This window comes from Battus philenor, unplaced genomic scaffold (assembly GCF_028537555.1).
Source record: "Battus philenor isolate CCGP_79_NKW_IND1 unplaced genomic scaffold, ilBatPhil1.0.hap1 SCAF_9, whole genome shotgun sequence".
Classification (NCBI taxonomy): Eukaryota; Metazoa; Arthropoda; class Insecta; order Lepidoptera; family Papilionidae; genus Battus; species Battus philenor.
In genome coordinates, this window is record NW_027181759.1 from 10,813,906 (window position 1) to 10,835,376 (window position 21,471).

Sequence of the window (21,471 nt, forward strand, 5' to 3'; positions counted from 1 at the left end):
TTAGTAGCACGATAACACAAATAAACATTAGCCAATGACGCGTTCGTTCATTCTATGTCACTTCGTGATATCACTTGTCTCTTAACAGATAAGATAGAGCACATTTGTATTGGAAGGTGTTGGAGCAGTATCTTTTATAATTTTAATGAAAATGTATCATCCGCCAGAGTTTAAAAAAGTGAGTTTAGCGTCCCGTCGTAACAAGCGCGTGTGCTGTTAATTAACACTCATGGCGGTTTCTTTGTTGTAGGTGTTAGTGTTACTGTGTGTCCTTGTGGCGGCAAGCCGCGTCTATGGCGAGGTGAACGATACGGCGTGCGATGTCTCCGTGCAGGACCTCAACAATCTTACACTCAACTGTTCCCGCCGCGGCATCCTTAACGTACCGCAAAGTTGGCCGGAGCAACTCGACAACATTGCAAGCCAAGGTAACCACATTTATTAAATAATTATTGATTTGTTACGAAACTACGATAAATGCTTTGTCCGAGACAACACATTGTAATTCGATTTCGGTCAGTTTAAATTTACAACGACTACGAGAAAAAAATGCTTTGTCTCTATGTTAATTTAACTTTATTTGTATTGAGCGCGAAAATATGAAATTGAACATGTTAAGATTACACATTACAGCTTGTCTTTGTCATAGGTATGAAAAATAAAGGTGTACACAGTTAATAATACTCCGCCAAAATTTATTAATAAATAATAATCAGTTAACATAACAAACAAATATACAACAAAACATTTTTCAACAAGCACATCTGACTTTTTAAACAAAGTAGTTAAGTATATTTAGACTAAATAATAATTTCGCTGGTGTTGATTTTAATAGAAATTTCTTTTTTAAGTTTATACTTTTTCATTTCATAAAACAAACGATATGAATGGGATCTCATCGAAGCAGTAATAAAGAGAAAGAAATAATAATTACTTAAAAAACATATTTAGTCTAAGAAATATCTTCAAGAGCATACGGAAATTTCCGTCTCAATATAATACAGACGTAAATATCTCCTAGAATATATATCCTTTGTATGAACGTACTCAGATTTTCGGGCCGTTATTTAATGTTAAAAAGTAACGTAAGATATTTTTTTTGCAAAAAAGCTTTGTCTGACGCCCTTTATAGATAATTCGTACTAAAAGTTAATGTCGAGTTAATTCTAGCATTGGACGATACGAGGTTCCTAGACTTTTTTTGGCACAAAACGCAGCTGAGTTCTATTCCAGAACAAACAGTTTTGAAAAAAAAAAAAGAATCGATTGGTTATTTAATTAATGATTGTGCTGTGAGTGGAAGTAAAGCTTATATTGTCTCTGCCTGTATTAATAGGTGAGGTCAAGTCAAGTATTTTAAATCTTCGTTATCAAAAGCAGGTACAATTTCATGGACCCCGTTATTAATGGTGAACCTTTATTTTTTTTTGTCGCGCTAATATAGACCCCCGTCGATTGTTCCGTGGAACCAAGGCGGTCCACGTGGACCACTTTACGAACTAAGGATTTACACATTATCTATTCATATATTCAAGATTGAGCCCAACTTCCATCTCAATAATTACTCTAATAACGATTTGCTATGATAAAGATCTTTTTGTAATATTCTTTTTACTGTTTTTCAAGCATTCTCATTTAGCACACACTATCATGAAAATATGTAAATTGTTCAACATTTGATCACTAGTGATAGCCTAGAAACTGTTATCAGAACACAAACTATTTTGTCTTTAGTTATGCTATCACGTGTGAAGATTTACCCGAATATTCAATATTTTATTTTATTGGATGACGTAACAAAATTGCCAAGTTGACATATTCTAACGCGTAATGAGACTCACGTATGAACACCTGTCTATATGAGGGTGTTAAGACAGGTGTAATAAGTTTTTCTTAAGAAAAATATAGCCTCATTGCCTCGTGCTGAAACATTCGATTCATTCAAAATACTAAGTTCCTTTATAATATAAACGTGTTTTATTCGCTATAAACGTCAAATGAAAATATTACTTAAATTTTCTCTCTGAAGTTCCGATAAATTCCAACAACACTCTTATTTTTAATTTATTGATACATAAATAAATAACAAAAATTAAATCAAAAGTACTTTATATTCACTACAGCAGGAATAAATTGTAGTCTTACAAGTCCTAAGACCGTTTTATTAAGTTTAACCTTTAACAATATATAATTGGAATAGCTTTTATTTTATAGTAGGATATAAAGAGAAGAGAAAGCAATATAATATTTTCCAATACAAAATCTTAGGTGCTTTGAGTTTGCGAGAAAAATTTCATTTTACGAGTTCACAATTTTTTTAAACAGATTTCTATTTCAAATATATCTATCAACATTATCATTTCAGACGTATAACATCCAGTACTGGATATAGTATTCCTCCACAGATTTCCAATAGACCAGCTTCTTCTGACGCCCTTAACAGTGTCATAATCCTAATCATATCCTTTATATCTATAATTATATTTATAAAGAGTATGTAAAAAATTAAATAATAATCAAGATAAAGAAAAAACCAGAATTACATTTGTAATGACAATACTCATTGCGTAACGATTAGTATAATGATATCGAATTAGAATTATTACAAAGTAGTAGTTAAGTTTAATATAACCTTTTTTATTATTCGACTATAAAAAACTTACAGGTGGTACATATTTAAATATTCGTAACAATAGCCGAAAGCAAATTGAAAGTTTTCGTTTAAAGAAAACACTAAACACGGAGAGTTAACATATTAAAAATTAATTGAAAAGAAAGATTTCTAATAACAGAGAAGAATAATTATACAAATCAACGTGCAGATCGATTATTAAATACATAATTAATAAAATACATACACTATTCAACACAAAAACCTTTTCCAATATTCTTTTTTCTGTCCGCAGATCATGACGTATTTAAATATACTTGAAGAAATTACTGTAAGAATTCTTTAGCTTATATTTAAATTCACTTTTAATTTTAATTAAAAATTGTTTTTTTCCAAAGCTTACAATATACTTTAAAAAAGTTCGTGTAAAGTTCTGTCAGTTGCAGAATGTTTAATCAAAATTTTATCTTGTATATGGAGATTCGTGATCGTATATGCATCAGTTCTTATCAACCTTGTTATGTCCTTAATAATTGCAGAGGAGGCTTGTAGTTTGCCCGTGAAATTTATGTCCCATATCTATGGTATATAATCATGATTTATTCTTGTTTTTACAGAAATTAGTTTATGGTAGCCGAAATAAAATGAATCTTTTGTTACAGAAAGCCACGTACTAGTGACGTTCTTCAACAACAGCATCACGCACGTGTCGCAATTGCCGAAGATCCCCGGCAACAGGATCGCCATCAGCTTCAAGTCAAACGCGATCGTTGATATAGAAGACGACGCATTCAGAAACATAGACCGCTTGGTTTACTTGGATTTAAGCAATAACCGCATTTCAGGTATTTATCTATTTATTTTAGGAAACATGTCCATAAAAATAAATTACTATACTTTAATTACATGTTCCCACTTATAAAAAAGGACTTTCGAAAGGCACAGACCTCCCACATATCGGCACAATGACCAGTCTTATACTGCCCGCATCGAGCGACTCACGGCGACATTACTTTGATACAAACATTGAAATAAAAATACGTTTTTTGAGCACATATATAATATATATGATTAGAATATATTAACTTAATATCTAACAGCTAAAGAACCAATACCTTGTCAGTATCTAATATATATATGCAATTTATGTGTGTATGTTTTTACGTTTCTATGATCTTCATTTATTGAAACATTTATTATTTTTTATATCGGTCAGTGGCATTCTAATAAACAAAGTATATTTCACAGATAACACATTATTGTACAATAAGTAATCATTTATCAAGGAAAATATTTTGGTATTTACGCAAGACTTTAGTAATAATTTGATATGTTTTGATTCCTATACTATTTATTGTACGTGATAATTTTGTTTGGTTACATCCTAGCACACGTCTTTTATGTTTTTCAATGACGTCAAATTTTTGACGGCTAAGAACTGGTGTTTTACTTACTCTATTGTTTGTACGGGAATAGAAGTGTTGTTTTGACTATTTTCTCTCATAATTTCTACCTCGTGAACATATACAAAAAATAGACGAACTGAACAAAACGTTATCGTTATAATTTATGCTTATGGCAGCTTATTTAGCGATGTTTTTTTATTTATATACCGGATGATTAGTAATAGGTTTAAAAGATATGCATGATTCATTTCCTGTCAATTAATACACGGTGCACCATATCTTAAAATCAATAGTTTCAGAAGTAATAAATAATGTAATGATGATTGTAAAACCGTTTGGATATGAAGTTTGGATTACTACATATTAAAATTAATTTTTGTTTACTATCGTTCCTATAAACTTCAAATGCCAGTAATTATGAAACTGTCACATTCTAATTGAAAAAAGATATATAAAAGTGATCACTTTATACAGGGTGATGGGAAGTAGGCCTAAAAGATTTTTGCTGCCAAAATTATTATATGGTTATACATTCACGACTTAAAAGCATTAACAATTAATACCAATCATCCTGTAGATTGATTATTAAAACGACTGTCGGCATTGTACATATTCTCATGGATCGGTTAAATTTTTTTGACAAACGTAATAACGCAATTAGTTTAGGTATCTCAACATACTTTTTAATCATTGAATTCTTTTAGATATTTCAAATATACATCAAACGCACAATCAGAAATAAATAACTTTTGAACTATTTATTGTGACGTGCCTAATTAGCCGCATGTGGAATGTTTATCTTGTTAAATATTATTGCAAGCGTTTTTCGCTACACGTCATATAGATACAGGCTTATGGTTGAATGAGCTATCAAAAGCGGAAATAACAATCGCTTATCAGTATTAACAATTCATTATAATCAATATACAATTATTCGTAAACTGTACATAATTTGTCTATACATCTTGTGTTGAGAAAAATATTACGTTTGAAAACATTTTAACAGACTTTGCAAAACTTTACGTCGGGTCATCGTCATTTCAGCAGTAGGACGTCCAAAGCTGGACATATGCTTCCTCAATAGCTTCCCATTGAGACTGGTTGAAAAAACCCTGCATACAGCGTTTCCCGCCAATCTTAACAAGGTTATCTGTCCATTTTGGGAACGGACGTTCTATTTCATGTCAAATATATTATTAGTTTCTTATATTTATGCATATCTTACTTTGATTGTAGAAAATACGAATACGCCTAGTGAATGACAAATAAATGAGTCTACGTACGCAAACATGTATGATTTATCACGTGAGTCTAATCAAATTCTTGAAACGTTTTTCGATAACACTTGGCTATTTAGAGAAAGTTTCGATATTCACGTCATATGTTTACGTAGTTATCGAGTTGAGAAAGTAGAATTTCGTGAGTTGCAAAAAAATAGATTACTGTTGCTTCTTGAGTGCACACGTAAAATGCCGATCTGATAAGTAATCACATATATTATACCTTAACCATTATCATTTTATACATAGGACATTTTATACAGGAAGCGGTTTGCAATCAGTTTCTTCAGACTTTAAAGGTCGTTTATCCACATTTTGGACGAACGACTTACGCTACGTTTGCCACCACCACTCTAAAACCTTAAGGCCCCAGCGGCAGAACAGATGTCCTGCGTGCTATGTGACCTGCCCTTTATCACTTCATCTTGCAATCAGCTGAGCTATATTCTTATCGTTTCCTTATTCGAAACACCGTATCCATATATGGTTACTTATCAATATGTCGTATAAGATTGTGCACCTCACACTAACACCTATTAAATCTGACATGCTAATTCTTCCACATTCCTTTTTTAAAGACAGATATGGGCATCGTAATATTGATGGTATCTTCCTTCACTAAACATTTCCCGATAAATTATTAAAAACAAATAGTACATCTAGTTTTAGTCTAGTATTATTAGTAGTCGCTAATAATTTAAAATTAGCCACGTCATCGTTACATTCTGCACGGTTGACAGTTGACAAAATTTAGTTTTTAAAAGCATTGTATGTCAAAGTTACTACTCGTCTTTACAGGTGAATAAATCTTCATTTTATAAAATAATGTAATTAGATTATTTTTAAGAACTGATAGTGTATAAATATTCTTAGTCAATATGCTAAAATACTCCAAAAGTTTTACTATATACATTTATCATCTATTTGATCAAAATGTTTAACATTATTATCTAAAAGAGATTAACTAAATTAACAAGAATTACGCACATCCTTCTGCACATTGTTTATAAAACATAAGGTAAAATAAACTAGATAAAGAAACAATAATGAAATTATTTTTAACTCGTTTCTTTTGGCGCAATTTAACGTATATTACGAATAATGTTCAGTTCATAATTAAAATAGCCGATTTACTCCATAATTTATAAAAAAATATTTCTATTCAATTAAAAAACAATTTTATTCGGAAAAGCTAAAATAAAAACCGTTGTTCAATTTAATAAAAGACCTCGTTCACATTTCAAATCGGAAGTATTATTACTTTGTAAACAGTTTATATATCACAAAAAAACTTGTAATTTTCCATAAGACACTTCGACATATAGCGTGTTTACACACTTTAGAAGCATTCACAAATAATATATAACTACACCATCTAGTACAGGTTTATGTAGCTCTTAGCCTTTACTTCGAATCGTTTTTAAATAAACCAGAAAATTATAACCGATATATATATATACATATATATGTATATATAATATATATATATATATATATATATATATATATATATATATATATATATATATATATATATATATATATATATATATCACGTATATAAAAATACATCCCGCCATGCTTTAACTTTAGAACGACTATCCCAATACGGTGAAATGGTTGTATGTATAAGCTCTTGTCGAGGCTTTTCAAGGAGACCTCAAGATTCATCACCTTAAAATAGGTTTAGGCTTAGAGCCATATGCATCCTGCAACTTCGAACCTGCGGAACCTGCACGATTTGTCTGGGTCAGCAATACGTGGTAAAAAAAAGGACTCGACCCAACTTACATATTTAACTTATAATTTACGTATTAGTACAATAGTATATTAAAAGTCAGATAGAATTAAAAGATCGAATTTACCGATTTCATTAAACAGTTTTTAAAAAGTTTCCTTACACTAAATTAAAAATTTTAATAGAAAAAAATATATAACTGCGCAGAAAAATTTCAGTAAATATATAGACTATTGAAATATTGCTTTGAGAGTTTGCTGTAAACTGTGCGCGTTTGACAGCTGCAAAAAATGGTCGTTGAGCAGCTGCATAAATTAGTATTTATCGAACGCATGATTAATTTATTTATTTATATCTATTTCCCTTCTCATCGCCCTGTATAAGGTGATCACTCTGAAAAATGTTTTTTTTTCTATAAAAATGCGACTGGTCAATAGCTTCTAGAAGTACTAAGTGTATCCAAACAGTTAGTGACAAGCTAGTTTACAAGTAATAGTAACAATTGATTATATAAATGTACGAAGAAAGTATTAAATGTGAGTTATAAGACAGTTCTATGGGGAGGCTTTTGTAAATGATAATGTACGTTCGGTAGCGAAGCCGTACTCGTCTGATTTTTATAGTTACAATGTCACAACCTCTTTAAATGTATTTTTCATCTTTCTCTTTATATTATATATTTAGTTAAAACTCTATTATTGTCTCCTATTAAATGCTGCATGCTACTAATGTTATAATTAAAAATAAAATTACAACGACAAATATTTAACGGTATAACGGATACGAGTTTAAAAAATACATTACATATTAAAAAAACCAATATGGCCATATGTACATAAACTCATATTTATAATCTTATATTTATTAAATATGGTACGATGCCAAAGTGTTTCATGATCAAGATGATACCAGTTTAAAAAATCAGACTGTATGTACTATGTTTGAGATTCTTTGTGACGTAATGAAGGAGCTACTGACGCTTTTATGTTACAAAACTATTTGACCATGTGATTATTTTGAGGTTAGAACACAACCATTAGGTGACAGCCGAGCTCCTTACGTCATTCAATGATATAAAAAATCGTAAATTCTTCAAGCATTTCCGTTATTTAATAAGAAAGCGAACGAACACAAAAACTAACAATTATAATCCCAGAATAAACGAACTCAATCTAGATCATTCTTTAATCTCCAATCAAAAGCGTCATTGCATAAATTTTAATAATAGTCATCCGACCCAGTAGCCCACTTTCTCTTAAACGTGGATTTTATAGGTCGTGCAGAATCGCTAATGGGGTGTATACGCAGAACCTGAAAAGGCTCGTTATTTCTAAAGCAACATATGATTTATTTCTATTTCATTTCAGTGGCTATCAGTGTTATTAATTTGAAACATATATAAAAAAACATACAGAATCCACCTCATGTATACTTAACGTTAATTTTAAAGTAGTAAAGTTGCATGAGATATGGCTTTCATTTCCTTAGTTTTAAATCTAAAATTAGAAGCATATTATTAAATAAATCTTATAATAGCATTCGAGAAGTTTTAGATGAACAAAATGTGCGGAACTTGGTTTGTTATTCATTTTCATTATTGATGTCATAATGTACACATGAAAAATTAAAAAAAAAAAAGCAACTGTTGAGTTTCTGGCCGGTTCTTGTCAACAGATCAGTCCCGATCTAGTGGTAACTTACTACTTATAATGTCAAAATAATTGATAAATCAAAAGCGCGTGTAAATGCCTACTTAAATATAAGATTTTTTTTTGCATTGGCAATAGTATCGCTGTATAAGATTAAAAGAAATAAAGGAAATCATATTCAAATTGTATAGTCAATCCGGTAACTACACGCTGTTCATCGTGACGAGTGTTCGGGTAATGATTGCACGGATCTATAATAAACGTGCGTAAATAACCGGTCGCCCTAAACAACGACGTTAAGTAGTCGTAAAGTCGGTTGGGAACACGTTAATAATGCTTTTTCATAACCCTCCGCTCGACGCCGGTGTCGACGAAACGTAACAAATGGAATTACGAATAAATATTTTAATAGTCGAACTTATTCGGTTAGAAAGTAACCACTCAAGAATTACAAATAAACTGTTGGATCATCAAGCGAATGTGTAACTAAAATCAATCGATACACATAGTTTTAAATAATTCATGTTATAAAGTTATTCATCACCATAATTTCAGCCGAGAAACATCTAACGCTGGATATAGGTCTCTATAGATTTCCATTAGGAATTCCATTGGTTGGAAGCTGCCTGCATCCATCGTCTTTTGAAGACGTTAAAAAGGTCGTCTTTCCATGTTATAGGTGGACGTACTACGGTGCGCTTGGCTTGGTTCTTCTGACCGTGGTCTTCCATCCTAACCTATGTCCCCCACAGCCATTAGTTCTGAATGCTATATAAAGTCGTAACCACTTAAACTTGCCAATCCGATGGCCTAAGTTGATTACTTGTTCGTCTACAGATCTCCTCATTCCCGATACGATCTGGTAGATCCTAACCATAGCCTTCTCTACGGCTCATTAACAACAGAAACCTTGCCAACGTGTCCCGTAGTGGTTAAATTTATTCTATGCTACAATCTCGTACACAATGTCTAGACGTAATATAAAGTGATTATACTTATACTTTTACAGGGTACTCGGTAAAAATTTAAAAGATTACGAAAAACTATTTTTTTTTGTTTATAGGCGAAGTACTGAGAAGCGAAATCTTCCAAGGTCCCTATAATTCCAGCGTGTACAACAATATTGCATTAGAAACACTCAACTTGGGACACAATGCGATTCACTCGCTCGACGGATACCTGTTTCAATACACGCCTAACCTCACGCGATTATACCTCAATAACAATCCTATTGAAATCCTAGATTACGTCACTGTTATGGCTCTATCCAGTGCCAGAAACTTGGAGGTAAGTTAAAACTTTTTTTATCAAATAACTGTCTCTTCTATTTTTAAAGACTGGCGTAGTATGTTGAACAAATTTAAATTAGACTCTTTTAAAAGAGATTTCCCATCAGTTTTTAAAATTATGACAGTACATAAACAAGTTTAGCGCAAGAAGACTACCGAATCTTTATTACAGAGATTCTTGTTGATAAGGAAGAAATAAATTATGATAGTATGAATTGTGAAGGCAGAAGTTTGGTGTCGTGCTGATGTTACATCGCGTAGATGAGTGAAATAGGTAATGTAACTTAAAGCAGGCTGTGTGCTACTGTAATTTGTATTAGGGATATTGTTTAAGCTCTATATTAAGACCAGCGGTTTTCCACCTTTAACAGAGTAAAACTGAAAATACCACAAATACCACAATACATAAAAGATCAGTACTTTTATCTGATTAATTCGAATGTTGTTCGAAGGGGTTCAAATGTCTGACCAATAGTTCTATGGAGCAGAAAGTTGGCTTACCGCCAAATTATTCATAAATAAACTTAAGGTGGAACAAAGGGCAACGGAGGGCGCGGGCGGAACATTAATGTACCGAAAGAAAAACAAGACACTCTGGAATCAGGGCACAAGTTATAGCCTTACGAGTGCCGTGTCCGAATTTAATGTGTCGACAACATTGTTAGAAAAAAAAGATTTCTGTTGCAATTCCTGCTAATATAGAGACCATGGGACAAGAAAGACCACAACATAGAGGAATGACATCATGAAGATTGCACACAGCAAAGAACGCTAACTGCGCAAAACGGTGAAAATTGGGCAGAAATGAAGAAGGCCTACACTAAATTAATAGTCGATAGATATTCAAAGAAAAATAATTCGAATATGTAATAAGTGGCAAAGATTATGGTTTATCCTTTAAACGAGTTGCGTTAGCCCAAGTTAAATACAACAAGCGACAATTTTTAATTATCACAAATTCTTATTTGAAACGTCAGCAAGTAATAACGCGTGGGCAGGATCGTACAAGATAATGTGTTCGAGGAAAAAAACGAGACTAACATAAACAAAATCATAATGCAGTTCATGTTCGAAGAAAAAAACTAGAGATTAGATAGGATGTATAATTTAATCAGGCTTGGGTTTGAGAACAGCTGCCTAAGACTGTCTTGTAACCTTATTATAGGGAATCGACATACATAAGCCACTTTTGAAACATCCATCATACAAAATCATTCTCTAATAGTTGCTATTCGCGGATATAAATCTTAAAATTGAGTTTTCATTTCGGATTAATTACTAATCCTTGCTAAGTAATGACATAACAAGCACAGCCAATTAATTGTCGTCGTTTCAGCCCATAGACGCCGACTGCTAGGTATAGGCTCTCCCAAAGATATGGAAGGACGACCGCAATCTGGTATTATGGTGCGCAGGGGACGCTGCTACCCATCCGGGGAAACTTGTTTATGACCAGTGACATTCCATTATAATTAATACACAAAGTGAGAATTACATAAGATTGTATCTCAGGAATCGAACCCGCAACCTACGAATGCAAGTCTCAGTCCTCTACCTGAGCTATCACTATTCCAATTGCTCTATGCCAATTAATACTACAAGCAAAGGGCCTAAAAATATAGATTCAAATTAATTATGCCAATAAGTGTCATTTTTTAAAAAAAAACATCAAAGAAAATTTTACATAAGTGTTATGGTAAAGATTAATTACAAAAACTTTTAAAATTTTTGCACAAAAAGTATCGTTGTTAAAAATTTGAAATAATACATACTTAAGCGATATGAAATGCTCAAGTTAAGCGAGCGCCTTCAGACCAATCATCCAAATCATGTATCGTCCACAGAGCAAAACAGTCGTTACAGCTTTTGAATTTATTAAAATGCGATATTTGAAAATTTTAATAAAGACTTTTTTTCTTTTAACCTAACCAGTGTGTTAAAATATAGATTTTGTTTTGTTCAATAACGCGGATGGTATTAAAAATGTTTAGACACCCGTAAATATCTAGATTTTGTACATAGCATAAGTAATTAGTGACAATACGAACATCAAAAGATTTTTATAATATTACATTAAATAAATCGATGTACTGTAGTTACTATTTATAAAACACAAAACGTATGCATTTATCCCCTTTAATTAACATCTCAATACAATATGTATTATGTAGATAATTGGCAGCGAAAATAAGTAATAACAATCAAGTTTTAACCGGAACTACTTTTGCGACCGAAATAATATTAATTAAAAATACACCTTTTTTCATTTACATTAATTAATACCAACTTCTTGCAACGTTATCGTCATCATTCCAGCCATAGGTCGTCTACTGCTGGACGTAGGCCACTCCCATAGATTTCCAATAGGACCGGTAGAAAGAAGCGTGCATCCAGCGTGTTCCGAAGACTTTGACATGTCGTTTGTCCACCTTGTGGATTAACGTTCTACGCTGCGCTTACCAATCCGAGGTCTCCACACCAAAACCATAAGGTCCCAGAGGCCCTGCGTGCTACATGGCCTGCTAACTTGCCAATCCGCATGTCTATGTCGGTTACAATCTTTAGTCTACGAATCTTTGCATGCCTGATTCGATCTCGTAAATATACCGAGAATTACTAAAATTTATTATTTATATCACACCACTTTTTCAAGGAGAAATATCGACGCAAGTTGATGTATCAATTGAAATGTTAAAAAAATAATTTTGCGCTTTGCCATTTAAACAGATTGGCATATCGAAATTAAAAAATAATTTATCTTATAATAACAACTTGAGTAGCCGTTATCAGCCAACGACGATTGAATTATTGTATACCAGTTTGAACAAGGTCGTAAATTGCGTCGGTGTGACATGTACCTTGCAATTGGGAATTTCCCCTCGAGGCTCTTTATAGAAACAACACAATTAATATGATTCGTTAGAACAATTGGAGAAATAAGCGCGAAAAGCACAGGCGAACATGTTAGAGGAAAAATCTTATTATCTATAATCAAATATCGTCATATCACTATGTTATTTACATTTAAATTCCTGGCGGTAATTTGTTTACAAGACGTCTGTTGTATCAGATAGGATTATAAACGAAGTATACCTTTGAAATAGTTATTTTTTATATCGAAATAAATTTTATGGCACTTATTATACAGAGGTTATGCGCAGTTTACAACTTCTTTGTTAATAATACATAGCGGTAAACGACTGAGACTTGCGATCATGGGTCGCGGGTTCTATTTTCATTATTTATTAGCACTAAGTATATGGGATTGCCTCTGTTCACTAACAAGTTTCCAGAGGATGGGTAGTTGTGTACTCTGCGTACCATAATACCACACTACAATCGCTAACACGCCTGTCAAGGGTGGCGATTACAGTATATCCCCATAAATACGTTTGGGGGAGGCCTTGCCTTGCAGTGGGCGTCAATCGGCAGCCCGACTAACGGAATAGTATATTATGATAAAAGAAACAAACAGTATATGATATCGTCCGTCTATAGATATCAGATACTTTCTCCTGATAGCATTGATGCGTACAACGATTGCGTTAATCTTGTGAAATATTTAAGAGCTGTTTAAATATTCGGTAAATGATTCGAATTGTGACTAATACTTTGAATGTAAAAACATAAAAAGCATAAAGGCCTACTCAAATCATTTGTTTCTCCGATTATTTACTAAAGGTTTTTGATTTTAAGACATTTTATGGTGCCAATATTGCTTGCCATGCCCAAGTACCATCATGTCAAAATCAAAATTATAATACAACAGCGACCACATTCCATTTCATAAAAACCTGTGTGTAACCTTAGCCGATAAGCATTATTGTTTACAAAGACAACACTAGAGAGCTGGTTACGTGTAGAATCAACTCTCTCGTGTTTACTCGCTTGAAACATAACACTAAACTACTTTATATTCCAGGTTTTAGATTTGGCTAACACGGACATTGATGCGATACCACTGGATGCGTTTAGAGGTATGGTTAACTTGCAACAAATCGATTTATCTGGTAATAAATTCGTTAATGTACCGGAGAGTTTGAGTCTTGTTGGAGGCACCTTGCAGTATCTCACCTTCAACAATAATCCAATAGTGGAGCTCAACGACGACAGCTTCATCGGTAAGTTGAAATATAATTGTTTGTCAATATTACTTATATATTTAAAAGGGGATTCACAGGAAAACGTGACACCATTGCAGATGTAATTTCGCTATCAACGACCAAGTAACTAATCATTAATACGTAAAGATAATACGATGATTAAAGCGACTTAGATTAATAACACAACAAAAGGCCTTAAAGCAATGAACATAAAATAACATAAAAAATTCAAAGTAAATTAATCTTAATTATTCGAAGTAAACTTTGTTAAGATATATTACATTGACGATGTGCTGTGGTAGCGCAGCGGTGCAGGGCTGTGACTTGCGATCATGGTCGCAGGTTAGATTCCCGGAATACAATCTTACATAATTCATACTTTGGGCACAATTGCAACTGGGTACCATATCACACTGCGATTGTCAACCCGCCTGTCAAGCATGGCGATTATGGTGTATCCCATAGGCGTCTATATGGTGAAATAACAACGCCATCTATGATTCAGATTACGCTGTTCATTCTATACTTAGAAATTTACATTTTTCGACAAACTTAAAAACTTTCAATGGCTTACATAGATGGCGAAACCCAAGTTAAACTACCAATATACTTGTATTGTTACATGTTGAAAAAACTAAAACCAGGTAGACAATACGTCCGTCTACAAAACAAAAAAATTTATGTTATTTTTTTTATATTTGGCATGTTAGATTTTCTTTGTTCAGTTCCGACTGGAATAGCTATACCGCGCGCTATGTATGCGCTTTCCTAACGAACGGATATAACCTAGGTAGTATCTTAGAGTTACATTTTTATTTCCAATAAACACGCAGAAATAGGTTATCACTTTCTTTTTCTAGAGATACAGTCGAATTATATATATATAGTTATATATACACATAATAAAATATTTTAGTAATAAACACTGGTCACGAATAAAATTATTATTACATTTTTTTTGAAAGAATTATGAAGGCCGATGACAGATCTGGTATAGACGTTTTTCATTTCATCACCTAAATATTTTCGGCATTGATCGACGGCCATAAATCTTTTACATTAAAGAATACAGGCGAAATTATATTTACAGAGAAATTTATCATGAAATCGTAATTTTAAATATAGCAAGCACCAGGATATTGAAACAGCTCCTTTATAAGATGCCACTAAATGCAAACCATTGCTCTATATCGTGTACTAAGGTTCCTATAAATAATTAATTACTACATATTATCTTCGTGTAACCCTCTAGAGTAAGAATATGACAGCAATTTTGTTAGATTCATAAGCAATGATTAAAATAGGTAAAGCTGATTTAAAGGAAATTGTGTTAAACGTTTCTTTGGACATGTCTCAGATATATCGAATTACAAAATAGAATTCCGTAAACTCGGAATTTTTAAACAACCAGGTGATCACTGTTTCTGTGTTTATAATATAACGACTGACTAAAAAGATGTTATGAAACGTCATGTGTCTCTTAATGTTAACTGGTCTATCAAAGTTGTAGAAAATGGCCGCAAATTAATTTTAAAAGCGTCAGCAAACCTTATTTACAACCATGACTTTTTTGTGGGAACAGTGGGGTCCAAAGAAATTCCGCAAATATAAGAAAATTGTCATAAAAAGTGTAAAAATTGTTAAAAAATAATCTGAGAAGACGTTCATAATTTTTTTTTGACATTTTTAATAGGTCAATTTTTTAAAATTATTTTCAAAGAAAAATAGAAATATATTTTCAAGAATAAGTACGATAATATACTTCGATTTTTTCCCCAAAACAAAGTGGCTTACACTTTGTAAGGACAGGAAATAACTTTCGACAATAAGCAAATAACAAGTGCAAAAAAGGCCTATTTAAAATAATTTAAAAAATACTTTTTATTTTCAAATTTACTGTTATAACATCGGAAATAAAGGACAAATGATATATAAGCTGTAATCGTTTAATGAGTTGGCGTATTAAAAAGTAAATACTTTTATGAATTATAAAAAAATATATTTTGTTTTTACGTCACGGCACGACGTGCTTACGTTGTTTATCTGTAGAGAATTAAAAAAAAACGGAGACTGCAATAATCACAATTGGAGTAAACATGTTATTGTTAGATTTATTTTGTTATTTTTTGTACTGTACAACGATATACAGGGCACAGGATAGGTTCCGTGGCATCGACCACGTGTTGTTTAAGAGAAATCACAATCATTTGCGCACAGAGAATATTCTGAACACAGGGTGATTGGTTATAGGTCTAAAAGCTTTTAAGGGCCGGTGCTAGCAATTAATGTATGGTATACCCAATCTAAAAATCAATGGTTCATATATATTATACATCGTATGATAATATTGTAAGAAAAAGTGTTTTTAAAATTCGGGTTACTTATATGTTTAAAGTAAATTTTTGTTTATTGTTGGCCTGTCACATTCCTATGCGAAATAAATTTTATGTGTCCTGAGACATTTTCGTTTAAAAGATAAAATATTTTTATTACTTTATTAAGAGTTAAATTAAAGCATCAAATCCTCGCATCCATGTTTTAAGATTATTATATCGTGGGACCGTCAAGTTGCTGTTGGTTACGACAATACGATATAGTTTCATTAATGGAAAAACGATTGAGTATTTACTCTATTTATCAAACTACTTTTTATAGACACCTTTTAAAAAAAATAGATTCAAATTTCGAATTTTTATTACTGGCCGAAATAACGTTTTTTTTTTTATAACAAATCGTTTTTAATTTAGGCCATTTACACATTACGTTGCTACTACTAGTATAATTGGTAACACCCTAAAATTCGAAAAACTTTGCGTATTATCAATACTTAATGATAATACTGAGATATGTAATTAACTGAATATTGCTAATACGAGTTGTTAACTATAAATAAAGATTCGAAAGAAACATTATAAACATATATCACTGTAAATCATCATAAAATTTCCGGTGCGTCTTAAAGGCCGAACAATACGGTAGTAAATGATATCTTCATTGCGTGAAACAGCTTATTATTTTGTTTTGTAGTTGACAGCTTATTTGTTTACATTGTATATCATGGTTATAATAAATGTAAATGGAATGGTTCATAACTTAATGCTAATAATTTATTATTATATAAATACACACTAACTCCGTGATGCAAGAAACTTTCTACCGGTAGTTAGTTATAACATAAAACTTTTATATAAATGCGTGTTACATAGAAACGGAAATAGTGTATATAGCCTGAATATTTGATTTCGCGGCCGAGATCAGATTATCAGATAACTCTTTAAAGAAATTTGTTTATGCCTTAACCCCAAAAATATCTTATAACACTTGGGCTACTTATCAGCATCGACAATAAACATATTCATCTTAACTCACAAAGTACTAATTTAATCACGATTAAAGCATTTACACATTTTCCTATATTATTATTATAAATAAATTTATTTTGAATACATCCTAAAAGAGAACAAGGAAGAAGTCTTCATAATTAAGTTTTAGCGTGATAGGAATAGGATACGGCGCAGTTTTATACGCTGAAGTAATTACGACGACAGTTAAATTATTGAGTTGATAAGGAAATAATTTCTCCTAATTTTGAAAAAATATTTTTATGTACACCAAATACATAATTTATAACTATTTAATATCTTATATCTTAAATAAAATGTATGTTATAAATATTAATTTCGTACAAAAATAACTAAAAAATTGTATCAAAATTTAGGTACCGTCAGTGTATTACGTTATAGAACATGAAAGTTTTTGTCCATAAAAATCTGTAAAAATAAATCTACATTATTGTATACTATAACCACTAGCATCTATTATACTACTATAAAAACTAGCAAAAAAATTGCTGGTTTATATACACTTTATACTTCACATTTTATAGCTGACATTATTAAACAAATTACACAGGTCTTACGAATTTAGTCGAATTGGAAGTTGGTCAGAACAATTATTTGGAGGAGGTAAAAAGGGGCACATTTACGCCTCTCAAAAAGTTACGCGTCCTACACCTCTGTCACAATCCTAACCTGAGATACATAAGCCACAACGCTTTTAGAACTTTAAAGGACAAATGGACTTTAAAAGAGGTAACATAAAACCTGATTTCTACACTATGGTATCTGGACTTGCCAATGCTAAGAGATATTTTATCAAAATCTTTATTATAATACAAAAATTATAGCAAAGGCACAAAAAAGATTAAAAAAAGAATAAAGCAACATTAATTTATCTGAAGTAACAAAAACATTATCATCTGTAACAGTAAATTTGGAAGTCAATAATTAAGATATGTTAATGCAAATCTACACCTTTATCTTGCAATTATATAATGTAATCATAAAGTGTATGCTACTTATATTGTCCCACTTTGAAATGCTTACTGTCAGATTTACAACTGGGTCGTCTGATTATTAATTTATGCTTATTTTGATCAATCAATATGTTGCAAAATTTATCTTGAAAGTAGAATAATATAACTTTTATTTATATACTACTGCTCTTTGTTATTGTTTAATAATCAAAATCTCTTTAACACAATACCTTACAGGTTTATTTAGATGATAATAATTTAAGTGAATTATCATCAGACTTAATGCCATGGAACAAATTAGAGATATTGGGAATGACAGGGAACAATTGGCTCTGTAATTGTGATCTAACTAACATAATTATAAAACAGGAAGCCGGAACTAAATTTAAAGATGGAGAAATACCATAGTGAGTTCAATATCAAATATTAAATATGCATTTAATTTCCCCATAATTAGATTAATAATAATGTATTTTATATTCATAATCACATATATGTATTTCATATTCATATATATATAATACGAAGTGATTTTTCTTGAAACAATATTTATTATTAATACTTTATTGTATTTCCAGCTGTGCTGCACCTATGAAATTTGCCGGCACCTACATAACAAATATATCTTTAACTTTCTGTCCAACATATGATACAACATTTAACAACAAAAAAGGATTCTCTATCTCTAACTTGAAGCCAAAACATGTGCTTTGGAGTATTTTTGGTGTAGCTGTAATTGTCTGCCTTGGAATGTTAATGGGGCTACTTATAAATACAACCAAAGCTTTCTATAACAAAAAAATAAGGAGCCAACCCATTCGTTATATTAACCTGCACTCCGACTCGAGCTACGCCTGATAAAATATTTTCTTTAACATAGTATCATAAAGTACACCAATAAAGTATTGATTAGATAAAAGATTAAAATTTTTCACATATATCAACATTTAGTAGTAAGAATAAAAATGCATTTTATGATAAAAAAACGTCTTTTAATTTTAACTCACCTCTTTTGAACCAGAAAGAGAATTTGCATACTGGAGGAACTGTTCTAGGAGCCTTTCTGATTTATGAGTCAATTCTCTAAATGTGTGGAATTCATCCAGTTTATGTGCACAGCTCCCACATACCACCTGTGGCAGCATATCTGAAGGAGTTACCTAAAACAATTTTACATATCAAACATAACAAATACATTAGTTTCACAATCTCAGTCATTCTGATAGATGATGTGGCCAGTGACCTTTTACAAGTTTATTCATAGATGATGAGTCATTACTAGTTAATCTGATAATAAACAACATGAAAATATCCACACACTATGGTTAATTTTAAATGGAATATCACTTAAAGATAACTGTGTGAGTGCAGTCCCCTACATAAAATTGTCTAAATTTAGAGAATATTGATTCTGAAAATAGCAATTTGTATGTGGTTAAAATGAGAATATGGTGAGTGCAGGGAGCAGCGAGATCGTGGACATGGAGCGTAGCGGGGGGCGGGCGAGGCGACGGGGCCTAACAGAGCGCGATCCTCTCCGCGCGCTCCTTTGTTATCAGCGGCTGATACAGCGGCCGCCACCCGCCTCGCCTATCACTTCCACGAACGACATTAGTCATACACTCGAGCATTCGACGCGTGGGCCGTAATATGATATCACAATGCGAAAATACCCAACAGCCGCGAGAAAGTTAATGGCGCTTATCAGTATCCACAATCTCTTACGCTTAGACTAAACTTTCACACGAAAAAACGGCATCTTCTTGGGTGTAAATGATAATAAACGTTTCAATGCATTACCATTATCGATAAATATGTCATTATCATTTCAGACAGACGTGATTTATCCTTATCACGATCGAATATTGGAAGTTTAACATCACTGCAATTATCGCCACAGAATGATAAACAAAGGCGACACACTGAATGGAACTTCGGCGGCAAATTACACATATTTAGAAATCAAAATAGAGAAACGTAATCACAACGAAAGAAAACATTTAGAAATTAATCTTTTAACTAATATAAAAATTAAAGTCTTGTTGAAAATATAACTCAGCATGCGATGGTGTAGAATACATCACATCGCGATTGTCAACCAAACGAACGAACAAGCTACACACACACACAGAAACACACCATTGTTTACGGTACGCTGATTAATACACGTGTGTGCGCATGGTTGCGGCGCTAGTGTTCATCAAGTTGACATACTGATAAAATGATAACATTGTCAAGTGATTTCTGCTATCAGTAATCTAAATATTAAAATTTTTCGTGCATTCTTAAAAACATGCAATGTATCTATTAACTTGAATTATTTCGTGCATCTTACGGATTTTGTGGTGAATGTGGCGAACCTTATTGTTATTGTGAAAAATATACATCTAAGTCTAAACGATTAACAACACAAATAGATAAAAATGTACATAGAGCTAGTTTTATTTCCATGAAAAAAAAACTAAGTTTAGTTTTAAAATAAAACAGTATTAATTTAATTGGTAATTATTTTTTCTTGAAATTATAGATTAGACAACGATTGCACATCTAACCTATCAATGTTACACGAACACAAAAGTAAAATAAATAATGAATAACATTCATTGATAATGCTTTTACAGTATTTGACCGAATATTACAAGGATTTTATAAGCGAATAGTAAACAGAATCTGTTAATGTTTATATACCTGAAAGCGATATTTTTGGCATAACTAAAGTAATTGACAAAATAAATATGTGAAAAAACATTTAAAATACATATAGTAGTCTTTTTTTAAAATTATAGAGTATTATTAATTAAAAATACTTATGGTTACGTCATGTTAAAATAACAACATGTACTATAGCTACAATAATATATCGTTCTTCAGACGTACTGGTCTGTATTATATGAAAATAACAAAGTTAAATAGATTTTGCCATATCATATTTCCTTTTAAAACCATAATTCTTAGAGTATAATATACCTAAAATTACTAGAAAATCAGTTTTATTATAAAAAAATTAAAAACGTTCATAGTCAATATCATGTCAATCGAGTAATATAAATATAAACTAATTTTCTAATTCTCATAGTTAA

The 21,471-nt window shown here is 31.7% G+C and overlaps 2 protein-coding genes across 4 annotated transcripts in view; one reads left to right on the top strand and one right to left on the bottom strand.

Moving 5' to 3' along the window:
• The window catches only part of LOC137931969 (uncharacterized), a 39,001-nt gene extending 18,508 nt beyond the window's left edge, over positions 1-20,493 (bottom strand). For 2 of the 3 annotated variants that reach the window (XM_068775485.1, XM_068775484.1), the window contains exons 1-2: positions 20,192-20,493; positions 19,399-19,551 (exon numbers count right to left, since the gene is read on the bottom strand). In XM_068775485.1, coding sequence (XP_068631586.1) covers positions 19,399-19,551; positions 20,192-20,344 — 306 coding nt within the window. In that variant the 5' untranslated portion in view covers positions 20,345-20,493. Of the gene's footprint in view, positions 1-19,398; positions 19,552-19,634; positions 20,124-20,191 lie in introns of those variants that run through there. The other variant, XM_068775486.1, reaches the window with a different exon arrangement.
• LOC137931971 (chondroadherin-like) lies at positions 82-19,361 on the top strand. Its single transcript, XM_068775487.1, has 8 exons — positions 82-178; positions 251-428; positions 3,274-3,456; positions 9,748-9,971; positions 13,896-14,094; positions 17,989-18,167; positions 18,629-18,798; positions 18,970-19,361. Exons 1-8 carry the CDS (start codon positions 146-148, stop codon positions 19,247-19,249), a joined length of 1,446 nt encoding a protein of 481 aa, XP_068631588.1. The 5' UTR covers positions 82-145; the 3' UTR covers positions 19,250-19,361.
• Positions 20,494-21,471: the final 978 nt, after the last annotated feature.